Source organism: Anas acuta, chromosome 7 (genome assembly GCF_963932015.1).
Source record: "Anas acuta chromosome 7, bAnaAcu1.1, whole genome shotgun sequence".
NCBI classification, from domain to species: domain Eukaryota; kingdom Metazoa; phylum Chordata; class Aves; order Anseriformes; family Anatidae; genus Anas; species Anas acuta.
This window is the reverse complement of record NC_088985.1, coordinates 15,333,729-15,355,611: the sequence shown is the minus strand read 5'-3', so window position 1 is coordinate 15,355,611 and position 21,883 is coordinate 15,333,729. Positions and strand designations below refer to the sequence as shown.

The 21,883-nt window shown below is 36.3% G+C and overlaps 1 protein-coding gene across 8 annotated transcripts in view; it reads left to right on the top strand.

The window, feature by feature from the left end:
* LRMDA (leucine rich melanocyte differentiation associated) overlaps positions 1 to 21,883 on the top strand; it is a 703,906-nt gene that overhangs the window by 381,019 nt on the left and 301,004 nt on the right. For all 8 annotated transcript variants that reach the window (XM_068687774.1, XM_068687775.1, XM_068687772.1 and 5 more), the window contains one exon: positions 13,629 to 13,760. In XM_068687774.1, the coding sequence (XP_068543875.1) occupies positions 13,629 to 13,760 (132 nt within the window). The remainder of the gene's footprint in view (positions 1 to 13,628; positions 13,761 to 21,883) is intronic.

Sequence of the window (21,883 nt, the reverse complement as noted above, 5' to 3'; positions counted from 1 at the left end):
GTTTTCTTCAAGTATGCTGTGGAGAAGCTTGTATCTCTTCATTAGACATGGAAAAATAACAGCTAAACTCCATCCCACGCGTCTTTCCAGGGCAGCATAGAGCATTAACACTAGCTTGTTTTTTCAGTGTGACTCTTCCTTGTCAGGTCACTCCATCACTAACCAGGGTAAGTGTCTTTGAGATGCTGCTCGGGAGGACACAAGGTACTACAGGATTTTCTGCTGCTTCAGGAGTCTTTAGGGTGGTTCCCTTGCTTTGTAAGGTGATTGTAGGACTTTTTGTATTGCTCTTAGGTGTGAAGCATATTTGAGTAAGTACAGGCACCATGACAACTAAAAGTGTATTTTGTTATTTGCTCATCAACCCCTTCTTCATCCATAGTCTATCAAATACATGGTTGTGTATCTTTTAAAGGTGAGATTTATACTGGACTGGACATTGCTAATCAGATTTTATGCAATTTTACTAATTTAGTGATGTGGGGGAGGAGAGGAGGCACCACTAATAAACCAGCCCCTATGTTGGATTCTCTAGTCTATCCTCTTGGGCTGTAAGATTATCATCTTCTAGTTTTTCCTGCCTATTTTTTATATGGTTCAATTTTAAATATACTTGCTGTGTAGCAATGCAGCGCCATTATTCTGACAACAGGACACTATGCAGAATTTTCTGAGGTGTCTTCCTTTTTTTTAATGACCTATTGAATTGAAAGAAATGTCCATCGTGTCCATTTCTAGGAAATTTTATTTGCTCACATTTTCAAGAGTGATAATCTGTCTTTTCAGAGGTTGAATCCTAGCATGTTGTTTTGAAAAAAAGCATTTAACCCTTTAATACTTTGCTTCTGTTTCTGAGGTAACATGTTAATATCACTGGTTATTTTGCATGATATGAGCAGTGGGAAAAATAACCAAAATAAAAAATAAAGTGAACATTAAAAGTAAACTAAGAACATTCTTTGTTTTGGCCATGATTTTGCTGTTTACTTATGTAAAAAGTTATGTAAACAATGTTAGTGCATATTGCAGTTATTGTTTAATTGAAGGTAAAAACAAAAACAAACAAAAACCCAACATTGACTAGAGAGAATTAATGAACAGAGTATACTGAAGCATTATCAGAAATTAAGATCAGGGAAGGTTATAAGCACATGCTTATCTCTGAATTTGAACTTATATATATAAATCTTAACAGGATTATCATAAGGCCCAGTTGCACACACACACACAAATTGTACAAACAGTCCTGGGCAGTAATCATGCAACGCTGTTTGATTGAGTCCAGTGTGTGGTAATGATTCCCAAAAGTCATGGGGTGTTTCCTTGCTTTCTGCTCTTTGCAAGGGTGATTTATGAGTTTACAAGTTCCTTCCAAAACTCCATAATTGCCTCGACAGTTCCCCAGATGGACTGTATCCAAGTTGGTATAAAACAGTACTCGTTGCAGCTGGGCCTTCTAATTCATCTTGAGTTTGGTACAGGACTCCTTGTTCTTATTGTCTTTATTTAGATTTGCTGCCTCTCTAGAAACACTGTACCCTGTTAATTGGTACTACCTTCTCCTCAAACACCAGATATGCCTGAAAGCAAAACAAACTTATATTTAGTAAGACACAACCATAAACTTTTAGTTTTAGGAGTAGAAACAAGAACAAATACAAAACTTGACCCATGAATATATTTAGCACCTTTGCAATTGCTGAATCCATCTTCTCTAGGATTCCTGAAATGGCTTCCGGGAGATTCTGCTTCAGATCCAGGTGTCTCAGCAATGCATCTTCTCAGTTCTATCACCATCTGATTTAGTGCTGTCTCTACCTATCCCTTCTTGCCATTCTTGGAGTTAAAATGAGAAGCTTTGGTGATGATGCCTGGAAAGTGATGGTGATTCTGTTTCTGCTTTGTATCTACTGAGTGTCTCCTCCTTGCCCCAAATGTAGCTATTTTCTCTTTCTTCCTGAGGGTGTCAAAATGGCCAGATTCATGCTACTCCAGCTGGACTTGTTCTTCTGTATAGGATTCATACCTTCCTGCTAACTATTATGTAAGACATATATACATTTCACAAATGATCTCTGGTATGCTGCTAGCTTTCTAGAAAAAAAAAGATGAAACAGGATATAATGTTAACACAGATGACAGACCCTGTAACGAAGTTATTTTGTTTAAACAAGCCCATGAAGAAGTGTTTCCCCTCTTAGGGCTTTTCTGGTGTTGCAAGCTTCCACTTGCATAGTATACAGTTCACTAGAGATTGCACAGACATCATGGAAAGAAAAGGCTGTCTCTCTTTCTTGTGTATACTTGCATTTTAGAATTAAAGCACATCCATATGGAAGATGTACTGTTTAGCAGTTAGGTAGTCTCCTTGAAAGGATTCTAGTTACTCTTACTCGATTCAGTCATGTACATATATTCTGTGCTTTTATCCTAAGTTTTATGGATCCAATAATCTGTTTACTCCCTTTTGGAGCTTAAGTGCTAGTTACAATAAGGAAATCCATTACAAATAATGGTTTGAATGCAAAAAGAAACATAGAAGATTAAAGATGAAAATTTGCCTTACACTCTGAGATCACTAAAAGATTTTTAAATATACACTGAAAGTTAAATTTCCTAAACTATTATTAGATGCTTAAGTGATTTGATCTTTTTAAGGCACTAATCTCACAGCTTTGTATTTTGAGGTCTATCAGAACTGTTGTTTGCTTGGTATGTTTTAAAATAAAAGTATTCTAATTTCAAAACTAGAAGTGTGGTTTTCCAAGACAGCTGTCCTAGCATATAACTTAAGCCTGCAAATCTTGAACAATGATTTTTTTTTTTGCCATCCTTGAACATTTTTGACTGATAATTTACCTAAAAGTTTTAAAATATGCTGCAAATTTAGCATATAAATTTCTTTTGAGCCTGAAAACATAACAATTTTTAAATATTCAGAAGCTCGTGTGAACAATTTTTTTAGGTGTAATTGATAAAATACTAAACAACAACAACGAAAAACACTTCTTGCAGTAATCAGAAGTGATGTGATTTTTGGAAGCTTATTAACAGTGGTTTACATGTTGATTCAATTACTCATTTTTGTTTGAGAAAAGGCAATTTAAGTTGATTGTATATATATGTATGTATAAAAGTAATGCAATGAATCCCACTTCAGTGTTTTGTTAATTTAAATATGCATTTAAGCATTTTGGAGACATCAGCCTAAGGATACCTTTGAGCTTTTAGAAGAAGGTGAATATTGTGTCTGTTAAGTTTTAATTCTGTTATCTCATGCCACCATGACAATAAAAATAAAAACTTTTTAGAGGAATATTATTCACAATGCATTATTTGCTAGGAATATTCTTAACAAATCTATGTAAGCTGTAACATATATTTGCTTGTAACAATTTTTGTGTTATTATCTGCAGATTTTTAGAAATATTAATGCTGAAATCCGAAATACTTTATTTTTTTTCTTTTCTTTTCCTTTTTCCCTCTTCTCAACAAATTTATTGCAAAAATTAAAATATATATATATATGTATCGATCTACTTCATTTTATTTTGCTGTCCAGTTCCAAAGTATTCTGATGATCCTGGTGTGGCCTTTAGGGAGAGACTCATCAAACATAGGCAGACAGCTCCTGTGTCTGGTAACAAAGTCTGAGGAGGTCAAAACTATCCCAACAGGCCTGAGCAGGTCAGTCAGAGGCAAATGTTGGAAATAAAATTTGGTGGGGAGGGGAGTAAGGGGCCTGGGTCAAGTCCTGTTCAAAAAGTCAGCTTTGTCAAAAGCTTCAGTCACATTCTTACCTACAGGCAACCTTTGCTGATCCCAACTCATTAATCGAACTGGAGAGCCGTCTTGACCCTGGCTCCTTCCCTTTGAAGTGTGGTGTCCTCTGCAGCATGAGGAAATAATTTGCTGCCTGATTCAATGAGCCATCAGTAGAGCCAGCAGACCTAATGACATGTGAGAATATTAACCTCCTACCACGAAGAGCTGTGAATCTTGAGAGGCAGTCTATAATTCACACAGCACTCCTGAGCCTTCCCTTTCTGTCTTATTCTTGCACTCACTTTCTCACTCACAGGGAGAGACAGGAGAGACCCTCTTGTCGTAAAACTTTATTTTCTTCACTAGTGGGAGCCTTACTGAGCTGCTTGATAATGAGTTACTTTCCTTTTGCAGTTGGATAAAATTTATACTGAAAACTAGACATCCGTCTTGCATATAATCATTTCTGCTTAAAATATGACACAGGCTACATAAGTGACATCAAGGGGGTGGTAATCTGAATACATAAAGTAGAGGATTTTGTTTCCTTATTTATTTTTCATCATCAAAGGAAAATAGTAAAAACAAGCAAACTAGCAAGCGTGCATAACAATGACGTTATTCTGTATGATGTGTTTTCTAGCTTTCCTTAATCAAGCAGATCTTTCTGCAGTCTACCTCTTTGTCTGTCTTTCTGTCTGTCTTGTCTAGCTTTAGAGAAGAACAGTTCTGCCTGGCCAAGTACTGTGTGTTACATGCACACAAAAGGGTGTGTTGGTGCCCTTAGCATCTTTAACGAAGAAATAGATTGTTGGCCTAATCGTGCTGCTTTGAAAGTTAGGACTGATTTTTCTCTTGTTGACTTCTTCAGCATTTGCAGTCACAGATTCAAGTCTGAATATCTGGTAAGGTTAAGAAAGTGATCCACCACTGTTCATGTGGCTAAATAGTGAGAAAGGAAAACAAAAATGGTCCCGTGTGTATATGCTACTCACCATGAGAATCGTGGTAATTACCAGATTATAATACACCCATATACAGTAAAATACTATACGGGTGGTTTTTTGTTTGGCTTTTTTTTTTTTTTTTTTTAAGTGCTGGTTGGTGCTGCATAAGGGCAGAAGGTCAGAACAGAGGTTAGAACAGAGGTTGTGGATACAGAGGGGAACAGTATCAGCTGGAAACTAATTTCCAATTTAGCAAATACATGACCAAAAGTACTAGTACTGGCAATTTAGTCTTGTCTGTGCTATAAAGTTTTGTTTGTTTGTTTTTGCTATAGACATATTGGCAAGTTTTCCATATTTGGTGGAAACAGCTTGCAAAAGCAAATGAAATTGCACCAACTGTGAACACTTCTGATGGTAAAAGATGTTTCTCCACTGGGAGTGAATGTTAGTGGTATAGTTGTACAAACTATGCCAAAACCTTTCTGTCAGAAACAGCCTGCATTCTGTTGGGTTTTACTTGGAAGGTTGTTTTGATTCTGGAGGTTTGTTGATAAAAGTATTGGTTTGTTGTACAGAGTAAGATACTATGCAAAGGGAATAGAGGAAACAAGGGAGAAAAAGTGCAGGGTAAGTAGCAGAAGGAAAGAATGAATAAATGACAGTTACATGCTGTGTAACAAGTGCTGTAGTGTCTACGTTATGTGCATATGTAGATCCCTATGATTTTCAGTTGTTCTAAAGATATTTTTTAACATCAAGAGACTCAGTGTTATGTCCATTAACAATTCTCTGCTATCATGCTTGAGCAGTCTATTAGTTGTTCTCACCTCTTAGAGCTGGTCACAAAGGCCAGTCCCCTTGCCTCTCTCTGCTTCATCTTTTTTATTAAGTTTATTAAAACTAGTCAGATTATACTTTCTTATGGCACAGGCTGCGCTTGGTCCATTCATTATGGTTTCTTATCTTGGCAGGCAATCTGAATTGAACGGCAGCTAGTCCATTATGCACATATGAAGCCCATCACTCCTCCAGCAATGGCCAATTCATCAAACATTTATCTTTTGCCCTCTGAGCAGTGCGTCAATTTGCTTGTCAATCCTCAGCCTTGGTTGTTGTGGAAGATGGGAGAAAAATTACTTTTCTTTTCCCCCTTCTCACTGAACAGTAGTAGTCGAAATGGGCTTTACTCTACTCACTCTACAGGCTTGTTACTCCCCCTTCTCTGTGCAAAAGGGGAGGGGTCAGGTTACTGTCTGAATTGCAGAGTGACAGATTGATCCAAGATACAGCTTTCATTATGGCACTGCCTTTGTGCTTGAATTTGCTCATATTTCCATTATAATACTGTTTTTAGAAGGTTTATAAATAGCTTCTCAACTTAACATGTGGAACTGTGAAGAGCTTTTAAGAATAAATACATTTCTAGTGTTTTAGTTGTATTATTATTTTTTAACAGGTAGGGTTATAATTTTTAAACCCTGATTTGTTCTTTTTCTGTTTCTAATCACTTATACTTCCTTGAATTCTTCTGAGTTCAGGAAACAGCAGTTGCTTACTTTTTTTGTTAGTGAGTTTTGAGGCCATTTGTTTTATTGTGACTGAATTCCATGTTAAGACTGGGAGAAAGCGTGAAGCAAGAGATGTTTGCATCCAAAGCTTTTCCCCTCAACTCTTCTATCTTTTTTATTTGTCATTCATACTTTCAGGAAATTTTAGCAGAAGGATGCAAAGTCCATCCTTGCTGAAGTGGTGCATACATTGAACTGCAAGGAATTCCTAGTGGTGTTTTTTCCAGAATGCCCTTTGATAAAATATGAATGCTTGCAGTCACTTGCTCTATGCTGGGTAATTTTTAGCTATGTCTTGCAAATTGTATTTTGTTACATGCTATGTGCTCAATCATTAGATGACTAAGAGCTCATTTTGTAATCCATATTGGATTATTTTAAAATATTTTATACAGTTTATGTGAAAACTGGCTTGCCATAGGCTATATCACTACACTTATTGTCATTTTATTTAAATTTACACAAAATTGTAGCAGTAATATCATATAAAATCTTGGTGTGTTTGATCCTAAAGATGTAATATAAAAAAGTAATTCAGCAAAAAGAAGCTTGATATGAATGATACAGCTTGAGCTCTCTTATTTGGATATCCTCTTAAGTAGAGCTGTATTAAACGCACACAGTGAAATGTGAGACTTTGAGAGGTTAATTAGCAGAGAATTTAAGTCCCAACCCAGGCAGTCTAGTTCCTTCATAATAGTTAGACCAGATTTTTATTTTAATTTTTTTGACTGAAGTCTTGGTAGAAGAGAATGGTGGTTAAAGATCTCAATGGTTGACTCATCATATGGTTATGAGAGCTACTGGAAACTGTAATGGGGATTTGTAACTTATTTCACCAGGTATATAATGCACCCTAACAAGGCACAGCTCTAACAGCTTATATTACCTTAACATTGCAAATTCTTCTTCTTTCATTGCAAGACTTTGGATATATTGGCTATGTTCATGCCTTGCTAACATACGTACTTGACTGAGCCTCACCTGAAGGTCTGCTTCAGCTTCTGGAAGTGCTCATCTGTTGTCATTAGCTGTAAAGGGTTATAAATAACTGGATTTCTACAGATAGATAAGATGAATCTGCATTGCTGTTTTCCATTGTTTGATGAGCTGCTGCTTAATAGCAAAATCTGTCTCTAAAAAAAAAGTTAAAAATTTGGCATATATATTTTATAATGGTAGGAAAGGGTTTCAAAATGTGAACTGTGAAATCTTAATATGTAGAATTCAGAAAGCCAGATTATCTTTTTTTGTCTATTTATTGACTTTTTTTTTAAGGTTTAGGGATGGGTGGTGGCTTGTGGGGGCTGAATAGTTTGTGCTTTTTTTTAAGCAGTGGAATTTGCTGTCTAAGACTCAAAGCAAGACTGTAAAGCAGTTGATTCTCAATTTACACGAATCTCACCCATTTACATGAATCTCCCCCATAAAACATAGACATGTTTTCGAGTCTAACTTCTTTGGTAATAAAATATCCCAGGTAGTCTCATGTGCTTTCAGTGTATGAAGAAAAGAAAAGAATGAGGGATGGATATTCATTTCATTATATGTCTGAGAGTTAAGTCTGACCTTTAATATGAAAAGACTCAGAAACTAATGGTAGAATCAGTTCATAACACAGGTTTAATCTTTTCTTACGGAGATCTTTACTTCTTTCTTTTGGAAGCTTGTACTTCAAATATGCAGATTTAATCTCAGTAGTAAGCTCTTTATAAAGGATAGATATTTAATGATTCTGGTCAATTCATTTCTTTCTGTCTTCTCTTTTGCTGACCATATTCACAGACTGGCCTTGAGTTTTATTCAAAGAGCTGCCTCCATATATTTTCTATATAGGAATAGAATGCTGGAAACAGATCGACTGGAAGTGATGCTGAATGCTTCCTCTATACATCTTGACAAAATATGCATATTCTCTCTGAAAACCAAAGCATTTTATGTTTTGTTAACATTGGTAAGCTTGTTCTCCATTGAACAGAAATTCATGATTTCTATTTTAGGACTTGTATGGTCTAGTTCTGGGCATGGCCCACACTAGAAATGGTCTCCAGCATGTAGGTATGGCTATTTCAGAGAATTTTCTTGATGGAGAGCTGGTTTATACAAAGGAGAGAGAAAAAAAAAAAAAAGGCTTCTCCATTATTGCTTGCTTGCTTTCTGAAACTAGAAAACCACCCTGAAAAAATAAATCTTTATTTGCCATTACTATCTTTTTGCATAGGAAATGCACAAAACTTCAATTTGGAGTATTTTTGTAATTATAGTAGAGTGGTTTTCCTTGGAATTAGAACAGAATTCTGGTTGCTCTATTTTCTTTGAAATGGGTTGCGTTCTCTTTCTGTTCTTACAGGTGAGAGGTGTGTCTAGAACAGAACACCCAAAACAAGTTTGAGAGTAGAACTTGACGGAGGCTTCAGTCCAAGTTAATTTGCACAGAAGATTCAACAAACCCCTTCCATTATAAAAACAGTTGGATACAGCTCGTTTATTTTTTCCTTTGTTTGTATGCTATATTTCTGATTAAATTGAAATTAAAATTGAACAGGAAAGTAAAACAGAAATTGTTCTGGATTCCCAGGGAATACAAAAAAATCTAAATTTATGTGTCTATCTTATGTTTATATATGTATACATTATATACATATAATTTATTTATTACTCCCTGTTTTGCTTCAGTGAGGTTAAGTCAAAGGACTAGAAGTCAGGAGCTCTGGGGTTTATTTCTCGTCTCTTAGAAAATTGCTGGAGGTCACCTTTTTTTAGTTGCTTCATCTCTCTGCTTTACCACAAAATGGAGTTCTAAGCTCAGCAGGTTTTTGAAGAGTAATTCATTAATGTAAAATAATAATAATAATAATAATAAATATATATATATATATATATTTATTGTCTGCCTTGGCTGGCAGGTGCTAAATAAATTGAAATTATATTTATGTTCTTTAAATTATCTTGTGCTAGGGTTCTCATGTTGATTCTGCTCTCCTGTAATCTGTTAAAACATAAAAGGCAAGAAAAAAGACATTTTAAAAAGCTCCTGTTTTGTAACAGTTCTGTCTTTAACTTCTGGTAATGGCTATCTCTTGTCAACAGAGTACAAATCAATTTAAAGGCAAAAGCCAAACACTCTCATTTACATATTGTTAACTGCTCTCTCTTTTCCTGTTAAACAGGAGGACAAAGTCATTAGACTTGAGTCAGCTGTCTTATTAACAGAGGGGTGGGGTAGGATGTGAGAAACACCTTTTAAGAATATACATCTGAACAGATCTGGACAGGGACAGCTACATAGTACCAAGGTTTGTCCATTGCTTGAGAGGCTTCTGCTTTTTTTCATTTATAAACTCTCATGTTTTCATTGTCAAATATTACCAAAATGAAGAGCTGCTCTTTAGTTTCATTGTAACTAAATCCCCATCAGGCCAGAGGGACTGTATGAAATAGTGTAGCTGACAATTGCCATGCATACACATAGAGGGAAAAATCTCTGCCATGACATTCCTTTATGATTAAAACTTTGTTACAAATCATGAATGAATTACGGAAAAGAAAGCTGGAAGAAATCAGACTGATTAGCTGAAGGACGTGGATAAAATGACATTTCTGAGACCATTGTATTCTAAAGGATTATTTACTGTCTGCTTACAGAACATCTTAAGTCCTTTTGCAGAGGGAGTCAGTTTCCTGTTTAGTGTAATGTTTTTGTAAGCTAATGAGGGCAAAGCGTGAGCCATAGGCAATGATGCTGTGATATTAGCTGTGACAGGGAGCTTGATCATAATTATCTTAACGAGGATAGGGTTAATTACAGTGGAAACTTAAAGTTTTTTCTATTTGAATGAGACGATGCTGAATACGTTGTGATGTTTTGTCGGTTTGATGTGACTTGGGAAATTGCAATGGAAATCTCTTGGCAGCACTTGCTCTCCTCTGGGAGCAGAGTGTGAGCCCTGCAATGAGGTAACTGAGATGGTACCTGTGGGTGAGATAATGTGCACTTCATGTCATTAGAGCAGGGAAAAGCAACCTGCAATACACCTTAGTGATGTTTATTAGCTTTCTTAAACTTTCAGTGCGGGTTCTGTTGTAGTGGTAAGATTGTGTTTGTTTTGAGACAATTTTTCTGCTGTGAACTAGGAGAAAACAGGCCAGATTAATTTGAGTCTGTTTCTCTTCCTTGGGATTTCTCTCTTTTTATACTTGTCCCTTTATGGTGTTAGCGTGTTTTTTACTGTGCTGTATGTATGTGTATTCTCTCTTCTCCTATTTTGTAATGGATTCATGACAATACTTGGAGTGCGCTAATATAAATATCTTACCCTCGATAAAAATGCTGGTATTTTGTACTGATTCCTACCTCAGCTTCTCAAAATGCTTTCCATATTAATTTACAATAGCAATCCTTTCTTAGGTAGGTAATGCAGATGGGAAAGTGAGGCACATGGCAAGTTACAGTGCAAACTTCAGCAAGTCACCTAAAACCTATTCCATGGATTCTATGCACGCTTTTCAACTTCAGAGTACAATTGCTGGGTAGTATTTCCTTATATATTATGATTATAGATGTTGTTGCCTTGGATTTTGTAGGCGGTGTCACTGAATGATGATGAACACATTTTTCGTTCTTTCTTTACCAGCTGTCTTTCCAATTTTACATTGGTGCTAGTTTTTTTCATCTGTTAAAGGTGAAAAAAGCAGAATTCAATGAATACCGAAATAACATATGGATGTAAATTTATGTTAATGTCTACACCCTCTCTGTAGTGTGGCAACCCCTCCCATCTCCCTGGGCTCTGAATTTAGCTGATTAAATCACCAAATGCACACTGCTCTGATGACATGAAAACAACAATTAATAAGCAACCCCCTGTGTAACACAGCTCCTTTTTAACTGAGCAGCTAATAACATTACATGGCAAAAATTATCAAAACCAGACAGGTGTAAGGAGATTTGCGCACAATTTTCTCTGCCTATCTATGAAACTAGTACCCGTGTATTCAGGCTAGGCTTGTGAAAGAAAGGCTGTTTCAATAGGCAACTCCCTCTAGTGTTTCAAGGCCTTTTGTCCCACTTCATGGCTTGTCATTTTGTTTTATGCCTCCCCTGCAGCAGTTTTGGATGTGTGCTTTCTTCTCCTTGCCAGTTGCCAACCATTTGCTGATTCTCATGATAAGAGTATTATATTTGCATAACATAACTCAGGAACAATGTGTATTTTGATGTTGACACTGACCAGAGCCCAAACAATGTTTTTTCACAAAGGACCTATTAACATCCCATAAGGCTCTGTGGTGTTGACAAGGAGGTGGCCTTCTCTGAACTCCTTTGGCAAGTCAGAGTCTTACATTAAAATGTGAGGTTTGGAAATAATCCACTATTTATATAATAAAGAGTATTTAAGGGGAATTTGCTAAACTAGGTTTGTCAAATAAACTGAAATGAAAACTCGTAACAGCTTGATAAACTCACTGCTACTTCCTCTGGATTATTTTGCCTTTTAAAGGTACTTGGGGGGAAAGCACTGTCTGAAATGTTTGCTGATCTCCTTATCTTGACTTTGGCAAAGCCAAGTCTGTTACGACCCCTTTGCTGAAATGGCTAGTTTAATACAGCATGCTGCGCAGCACTGTACAGATCATGCAGGCTGAATCAAGCTTTTCCAAAGTAGGTTGTGTAAGGCAAGTGCAAAAAGCGTGACTATTACTGTGGTGGTCGTTTCAGTACATTTAGAATGCAGACTTTTGTTCCTGCAGTTTCAGAAATGGTAGTCTCAGAATGTGGTAACAATATAGATATGCCATAGGGTGTAGGCTTGGCAAATTTTCTTCAGGTCTGGCTGCCCGGTATCCACCTGGCATTATTAGTAGTTCCATCTCCCTTCCCGGATGCCAAGTCAACAGGGCTTGAAGCATTTAGGAGTCCTTGGATTTGGAATATACTGTTTCTGTTTTTTTGCTGAGTGTTACTTAAAAGTTTAATGTACAGTACTCTGTTCAAAGGTCACAGACTTAATTTTCTGGAGAAAAACGTTTGAACCCTCTAACTGCGATTTATAAGTGGTCAGTAAGTTGCATCTACAAGAGCTGTAATTTGTTTTTGTTGGACAGATGAATGTTAAATTGTCTAATTTGAAATCCGTATACTTTCTAATAATACTTGTGTTTTCTCCAGTTGTAGTGCCTGTAGAACTCTTTAATGGGGACCTAAACTGTATTTTGATCCTTGCCAAAAACTGGGGAAGGGTAGGGAAATCCCTTCAGCATAAATGTCATTGGAAAGTGAATAAATAGTATAGACCATATCTCCCTTATTCATCACATATTATAAAACATTCAAGAGATACAGTGATGATCTTCCCACTGGTAGGCATAGTAGATCAGCTGTCAAGTCATGCAGTCTCAGCATATCTTTAGGTGTCTGGTAGGTGAATAAGCTGTGAATGTGTGTCTGTGTGTATACTCCATATACCACGAGCCTTACTTTATTATATTTTTTTCCCCCTACTGGAATGTGCAACCATTAAAATCAAGTTTGGAATAGGTACCAGAAGTGGTGGTGGTCTTTTTTTCCCCCTATACTTTACTCGCAGGGGAACAAATACCTCTAGAATGCTGTATATTTTCAACCTATCATCCATGTTCCATGGATGTGAAATGCTCCTTTTTAAAGCTGCTCTCTGCAGTCTGACCTGTGGCTTGACAGTGGGACAGAAAGTTCCAAAAAGGAAGTAAATGTCTTTTCTGTCTGCAGTAATTCTGCATTTTATTTTGTAGAGGACATTTTATTTTGTTTGCAGAGACTCATGGAGAAGCAAATTAAGTGGTTAATAAAAAGAAAAAAAATAAAAACATTTTCCATTTCCTATTATTGCATGTAGGGTAACTGCTAAGAAATGATACTTGAAGTTGTATTTATTATTGTTAGCGGGGTATGATATTTCTTGGCAGAAATGATGGATGACAACTTAAATTTGTGTCCAGGGAATGAAGGTGAACTGTGACAGAGTTATTTATCTTGGGAATGGAGGTTAGGGTCAGGCGAGGCTGGGTGCCTGAAGGCACAAGACATTGACAAATTCATCCTGCAGGCCCCATATCTGAAGCCTTTTGTTTTGGATCCTGGCTACTCACTAAGTGACCCCCATCCTTCATCCTGCCAGCATGTGAAGGATGTGTTGCAGTGCCAGCACTCCCTTTGCCACTAATGCTTGTCATTCACTCTTCTGACAGGCCCAAACCAAAACTATTCCCACTCTTGAAAGGGAAGGTTAAAATATTTATTTCAGCTCATAATGGCCTCCCTGATTTAGTGGAGTATCATTTTTCCTGTTGTCTTTGTCGTTTGCAGGTCACTAGAAGGACTGAAAACATTCAGTTACTTGGAAGAGCTGATCTTGGACAACAATCTACTCGGAAATGACCTTCTGTTACCCAGGTTACCCCACCTCCATACCTTAACGCTCAACAAGAACCAAATATCCTTTCAAAGAAATACCTGCAAAATGTCAAATGAGTTTTATGTGTCAGCCAAATTAAAGTATGTGAAATATAGTTCATGTGCAGACAAAGCATTCTCTTGCTTGGCACCTGGAATACTTCATAGTAATTTATTATAGGTCATTCATAAATGAAATGCACCATTATATCTTCCTGTTGCTCCATTTTAGTGAGAGATCTAAGTTATGGCTCTGAAGAAATCTTTTTTAATAGATAAAATAGAGAAAGAAAATAATGCCAGTGCTACCAGAGTGCTGCAGTTCCTGTGTTTGCTTGGGGTTCTGTTGCAGGCTGACCTCTAGTGGAATACAGAGTGCAGTGAAATGATATTAAGTTTTTATACTTCAAATAGCTCCTAAAACAATAAAGTAAACTAAAAACAAACAAAAAAGAAATAAAAGCAATATTTCTTTCTGTGTTAATGAAGGTGGTAATAGGTTCAATGGGGTAGCTGCTGTGCAGTAGCAGCAATTAAAAGCGAGTCAATGTATTCTTGGTGTTTTAACTCTGTACAGATTCAAATGAAATGCTGTACAAATCAAGGTCTTAATACATGAAAATGTTTAGATGGATGGTCAAGTCTGTTCATAACCAATTAGGCACTGCTGCATATGTCTGAAGTTAGTGCCTGCCTAAGTTTATTCATAATAAATATTTCAGCATTTGCCGAAATATTCTGCTGAATTGGAGCCCTCAGTCTGTAGGCTTATAGATAATGGTCTGTAAAAACTAATTATCTGCAAGGGCTGGCCTTGGACTTGATTATTAAATCATTTTCCCATACTTTGACCCTTATGGAGATTTGAAGATGTGTAATATATGATTTTACAAAAGTGAAGGGTGATCAAATTGTGGCCAAAAGGCCAACTGAGGCCTGCAGAGACTTAGAGCACAGACCATGAAAGCCCTCTCCTTGTAATTGCAGAGTGAGGACAAGGCTGTTCAACTGCAGGCTTTTATTACAGACAACGTAAACAAAGAACAATTTACCTCCTACTAAAAAGCAAAATCCTCCTACTGAGGAGAATAATAACTACAGATTCTATGATTTTTGCATTTATTTTTGACTTTATGAATAAACAAAAATCAGCAGAGTAACTTTTATACTTGTGGGCCCTGGAAATTTGCCAAGAGTGTCTCTTGAGCCATGAAAGTCATAACTGTACTCAGTATTTGGCTAGATTTCAGGTTAATACCAGGATTCTGTGGGTTGGTTTTGAGTAACTGTTTTGTTTTATTATTTACTGCTACAGTAAAATGTGAATTGGTCATACTTTGATGAAGAACGTACAAGAATGTTTTTGCTGATACTATTGATGTCTGATGCAGCATATTTCAATCTACAAAGCATGAAGTGTGAATTCATCTTTGAGATCCCAGAGTGTGGGGTGTGTGTGGAAGTCTGTTTTGGGTGGAGGGGTATCAAGGAGGAGCTTTGCAGTTACTAAAGGGAAGACAGGTAAATGAAATAAGAAATCAGTCAGCAAAATCAGAGGAAAAAAAAAATCCTATCAGTAGTATTCTTTGAAGAGGTTTTGTTGGTCCCAAAGACATACTTAAAATACCATTGTCAAATTGGTAACCTCTCAAAGTCAATGACAATGATAAGCAGGGTTTGATCTATTCTAGCATTTTTTAACTTCATAATTTTAAGATTGATTTTGAAGCTTTGAGAATATTGAGCTACCCAGGTTATAGAAATAATGTATGCATTTTATAGTGTGCTGCCAATAATTTAAGGAGTTGCAGAAATGCTTGTAAAGCATCTAATGTATACAAACTGCCCAGCGAAGAGAAGATAACCACTGTTCTTCATTAATGTTTTGAGCCTTAGGGAACTGTGATCTCTTGTAGGGAAGATAAAGCAGTCTGCAGAAGCAGAGAGGCCTTCCAGATTCCTCTCTTCAGTGTGGATAGCATATTTGAAAAAGAGCTCTTGTGAACTTGGATCACTTCTTTTTAAGCAATCATTTCTTTACAGATTTTTTTTTAATGTTCAAATCTACGTTTAATAGAAATAAATGAAATACAGGAAAGATCACTTAATATATGACAGTAGCATTACAGAAGGGACACAAATGAGTGAAGAATACAGATTGGAAACAACACTAGAATTGGTGTAATATTACCATGTGTATGTAAGTATATTCATATGGAGAGACAGAAGGAGACATACAAATAAAAAGCCAAATTGACCCATGTGAAAACTAGAATAACATGAAAACTTTTCCTCTCATGCGAGAGCTTTCCTGGGGATCTCTTAATATTACTGTACTCTGCTCTTTCTCTCCTTTTATTGTGGTTTTATTTTGATCCAGATAGTTCTGATAAGAGCTTTCTACTCCTTTAACATGACTCACACATTGTATGGTGCTATATGTGTGTTGTCTGGATACACTGTACAAATATGAAAGCTTATCTCTAAATCACAAAAATACTTATAATCCTCCACTATTTTTTGTCTTTAAATGCTAGTTTTGTATTTCAGCTACAGGTAGTCCACAGTTTTTCTCCTGTAAATGGAAGAAGCTGATTTAAAAATTACAGTGTAAAAAAGTTTCCTAGTGTGATACCTGAAGTTTTGTACAGTGTGAAATCTGTTCAAAAATATTTTAAAATGCAGACCAATACATAGGTGGAATACATAAAGACTTGTTACCAACGTTATACAGTTTTTGGTTTACATGTCACCAATGTGTATAGTATGATTTACTTTGGGAAACCTGTCATCTTAGTTTTTCTGTCAGGCACACTGGATGGCAGAAAGCAGCACAGACTAAGGTGGGTGGTTGTTAGGAAGTTGGGTTTGGAGGTGGACTCACAACTGCAGTTGCCTAAACTTACAATGTGAAATCTCACTTCTTTTAACTGTATTCGCTAGGTACTAAGAATTGCACAGGAAACCTCCACATAGGTTTATTCTGAGGTGTTTATAGCAGTGGTTGTAACAGTGGGTTGGGTTTCATGGCTGTTCACTGTGCTGACAGTGGCTGTTCTTACAATGGGATCTACACTTTATAGTGTAGATGTTTAAAGTTCCTTGGATGTTTCAATCTTTTTAATATTTGTTAAAGCTACCCAAAGGAGCAGCATTGGTAATTTTTCAGATATATTTTGAAAAATATCACCTCTCTGCTGAAAATTAGTTGGTGTTCATTTCCTCATTTCAAAAGAGACAGGAAAGACACAAAACAGGTCTGAGATTCTCTCAGGTAAAAGCTCACTTTCTTTACTTAATCCAGTAATCTGGTCATTCATTTAACATTAAAGAATAAAGATATTGATTGTAGATGTAAAATGCAAACATTGAATCCAAGTCTAGTTTTTGAATGATTTAGAGGAAAACCAAAATATTTCACACCACAGAATGGGAAATACAGAGCTGGGCATAATGCACAATAATGGTATATGCATTATTTATGATAAGGTGAGCTATCAGTGTGGTTCAGATCTAGGGATTACATGTTCTTGAGTCTTTGAAAAAAGCATGGATTGAGTACCTCAGCTAAAGAATGTACCAGTACATACCTGTGGTACAGTCTGTCTTCATGGAGTTCTTATCATAATGCCTAACCCCAACCTGTAGATTGTCATCTGTTTTGCCAATGTGCTTGTTCCTACATTATTCTGAAGTGCTTGAAGACCTAGAAGTCCCAGACTTCAACTAGAATCTCGTTAAGTGCTGAGGACTTGATGTTTAGATTGAGTGAATACACTAAAGACACAATATATCTTCTATTGTTCACAGATCCCTATCTCTACTAAACAAAGATCTAAACTGAAATATTAGATAGAGCATTATTCCTGCATGTAGTTCTGAGAACTCTCCAAGTGATGCAGATTTGGTTAAATATGAATGTGGCTTGTTATAGAGCCACAGTACCTGATGAACCAAAACCCTAAATGAATGCTGTAAAATATTTTGAATTTATTTGAATGTGGAGCCTTTTTACTCCTTCTTTTAACCACACTAAACCCCACCTTTCTTCTAGAATGAAAGGTACCTGAAGCAACAAGTAAGTAATGTGAATGCCTAATGCTAAACATCAATGAAAAGGAGAGGTGGTCATCAATCCAGGCAGTTCCTTCTCCTCTTCTATAGTGGTCATTTTGACCAGTTTGACTGAAGTTGTCAGAATTTTTATAAATGGTGAGCTGCTGCTTTATTTGCAACATTGTCTATGTTGTCTTTGGAACCTTGAGCAACAAGTGGAAGGAATAGTGTCAAAAAAAAATAAATCATAGAAAGAAAGGATATATGGTTTCAGGATGGACTGCTCTAGAGCACCAGAAATGTAATTTGATTGCAGAAATAGAAGCATATCTCCTTTTCCTCATCTTTGAATAGAATAGCTCATTTGGAAGGGACACTCAAAGCTTTAACTGCCTGACCACTTCTGGGCTAACCAAAAGTTAAAGTATTGAAGGTGTTATCCAAATACCTCCAATTTAATGCCTAACAACATTAAAAACTTAAAATCTGCAACCTGGGAGCCATGGGCTTTCTGAGAGACACTTAAAATCACTGGAAACTTCAGCTATGCAAAGAAAGCTAATTGTACTCCAGTAGACAGTATTTATTCAGCATGTAGTAAGCTCACCACAAGATATATGGACTTAATTAATTACTACCTGTGCTGCACCTTTTCTTGAGCATGGTAGTTTTAAAGTGAGTGAACAAGGCCCTGTCTCAAGGCCTTATCTCCCCATCAGATAGGGTTCAGACCAGAATGTGGCATACAAATGACTGTGTGTGACATCCTATTGCACACAGAGAAGGGGAAGATGTATACTTGCATATTGCAAGCTATTTCTGTGGTTATCCAACCCTGAAGACCTAGCACATTCTAATGGAAAAGCGTTCAGGTGGCAAAGATCTTTTCATACTGCATTCAGAGGAGAATTGGTAACTTCTGCTTCAAGGCTATTTGCCTGTGGAATCGCTTGTGATTGCTACATCATGTTTGTGATAAATTTAATTGAAGCACATGTTTCAAATGTGAATAAATACAGGTACCTTACTCATTTATGACTCTGGTAAAAGTGCTATCCAGCAGTTTTAATGCTATGTGGCCTACAGCATCCACATGATATCATTGGTTGAAGAAGACTTTTGAGTGACAGCTTTGTGTCTTTCTGTGTGGTGGTCTAGAGTTTTGTGTGATGTTTCTGATATTTTCTAGGCAAACACTTTGTGAATATTTTGAATGTACAGATGATTGCTCCTTGTTTTGTTCCGTTGCTTCCAAGAACTTCCAAAAGCTGTAATTACAGAAGGTCATGAATGCTAATAGCTCTTTCTCAACTGTTTTGGAAAAGCAGGATGGCCAAAAAATTGAGAAGATGAATACAATTTTTTTTGAAAGAAAATGGCAGTACAACTTGGAAAGCACTGAGAGAGAGAGAGAGAGAGAGAGAGAGAGAAAGAACAGTTACTTTTCTCATAAAGCCAATTTGAGTGTGACTGGTAAAAAGAATTGCTGTCAGAGGAAAAAGTTGCAGAAAGAAGTTCCAGTTTCCTTTGCAGACTTCAAACTGTATTAAAAACAAAACAAAAACAAATAAACCCCCTGAGTAGTGAGATATGAAATATATATAGGTTAGTTTATTTGGACAGTTACATTAGCATAGCATTTTTATGCAGTTATGTAGAATAATTTCATTTAGGAACTGTTATCAGATGTTGTGTTTCTGTGTAGGTTTCACCAGCAGTTCATAATAGCTGAAAAAGCAATTTATGAACCAAAAATATTGGTAAGAGAGGAAACACTATGGAGTCTGGGGATGTTCAGCGTTAGTAGTGAACACTTAGAGCAGCAAGACTGCTACAAAACAAGTTAGTTCTTAGAGAAGGGTGATATGTCATTTGCCTTGGGCTTTTGGTTGCCTGTTTTTTTGCCTTCTTGAGAACCTCAAAGCCTATGATAATAGGTATGAGATTGGTCACTGACAATAGAAAAGTCCAACATGCATATAAATTTTGCTCAGCAGGTTAATTGAACTGCTGACTATAGTACAGCATTTTCCAAGTAATGCCATTGATATTGTTTTAACATGTAGTGTAACATTTGATTTTCTTAACAAAGGATATGGTAACCAGTTGTGTGTGCTTGTGCATAGGTATGCTGTGAACAGTCTACTATAAATATACAAGTGTGTTGGTATGCATACATGTAACATAATTAAGAAGCTTTAAAAAGTTAATCTGAATATGAGAGATAAACAGTTCTTGTAAATATTTCCCTAATTTAAAACTGGAAGTGGTGCAATAACTCATTATCTTTTAATGAGAATGAAATTTTAAAATACATCTAGTATGTTTCTGTTAATTGTTCATGGAGATCAGGTTGTGCTTTTGGAGAGGACTGTTGTTGTATCATTGCTAAGAATTAATGTTTTAGCTTATTCGTTAAAGGTCTGGAGTGTTTAAAAAAAATAAACTTAGAATTTTTTGTTTTAGTCAACATCCTCTAGAAAGAAAAGTGTTAATAGATTGGTAATGATAACAGTGTTAAATGAGGAGATGGATTGGTACACCATGGCATTTTAATTGTCATAACAGCAACAATGTAAAACAATTTTCAAATGATAGGGACTACGTATAAGTATTTTCATCAATACTGTTACATATTCATCTGGTGACCAGTGATACTGCTTTCAGGAAAACATCAGTTCAGAAAAAAATTACTGTCATTGAGCTTTAAATAAATAAATAATGTTTCCTTTGCACTGTGCGTGGATTTAATTGTGGCTTTCCTTTTTGGAGGGAACAGAGCTGAAACTGGTCTTAGCACAGAAGGATTTTGCAGCCCTTTGGCTCTGGTTGCACCAAAATGGCAGTCTTTAGGCTGTAACTGTGGAAAGGAAACTGGGAATAAAACTTCAAAATTGCTTTTGATTATCTTCCTCTGTATTTTCCTAGCATTTCTTAGAAAAACTTAATACTTTGGGATTCCGTTTTTGGAGCGTTTTCAGGTGTTACTATTCTCCTGTGATTTTCAGGCTGTCTAAGTCTGCAAAGCTTCAACTTCTATGTGAATTAGTGACCTTCTGCATTCCAGGTGATTGTCTGATCTTGGGGTTCTTCATGTTTATGCTTCTGTTGCAGCTGAAATTGAAATAATACTAGGATGCTGAATATCCATCTATTTCAATAGATGGAAATGCATAAATGATAACACAGAAACCATCTGGGAGAATCTCACACAGAACTGCACGGTGTGTGTTTCCTGGTCATCTTTCCTTGAGAGAATTTTTATGGGAGAGTTTCTGCTTCAAAAATCCATGCTTAGAGTTTGCATGTGAAATATTAAAATCTAGACACTACTTTCCAACTTGGGGGAGATTTAGATGTTTGAGATGGAGGTTCTCAACTACTGTTAGTTACCCAAGAGCTTTAGTGGGCATGGTATATCTCCCTTTTGTTTTCAGTAGGAACTTTGATGTTTAATCTTCTAGTTTGCAAATCTAGGTTGATGCTCTTCTTCTATAGTACATATACAAATATGATTTGGTATTTTCCTTAAGTCTGTGAGGTTAAATAAGAGTTAGAATACATCTGTCATAATAAACCTTCACCAATTGCCAGGGAGTAATAGTTATATATTTTTACACTATAAAAGGAGAAAAAAATTGTTGATGGTGGACATCTTGTGTCCCTTCAATAGGGCAGATGGGATCTAAACCTTGCAAGAGTTAATTCTGTGAGTGACTAACATTATGGAAATAACTGACTTTTGTAATAATAAACTATTTATCTCAGGGAACCTTTGTGCAGTTTAAAGTCCTGCAAGAAAATAAAAGTTTCTCCTGGCTGAGGGAGGGTGCCAGATTCAAGGACTTCTCTAACAGTCCTTGGAAATTTTTAGACAGCCTTGAAACTTGAACCTGTGTGGAAAAAGAATTTGTGACCTTCCCATCACAGCCACATATTTCCTGAAAAAGCCATGAAAATACTTAATTTCAAAAGTTTATATATGATCTAGAGGTCCAGAAGTGAAAGGATGAAAATTTTGGTAGTGTCTTCATCCTGGCTAACAAAGAAGAGTTATATTGTATGTTGCTGCAAGACATTTTTTCTAGTTGGGACCTAGTTGATTGCTTGAT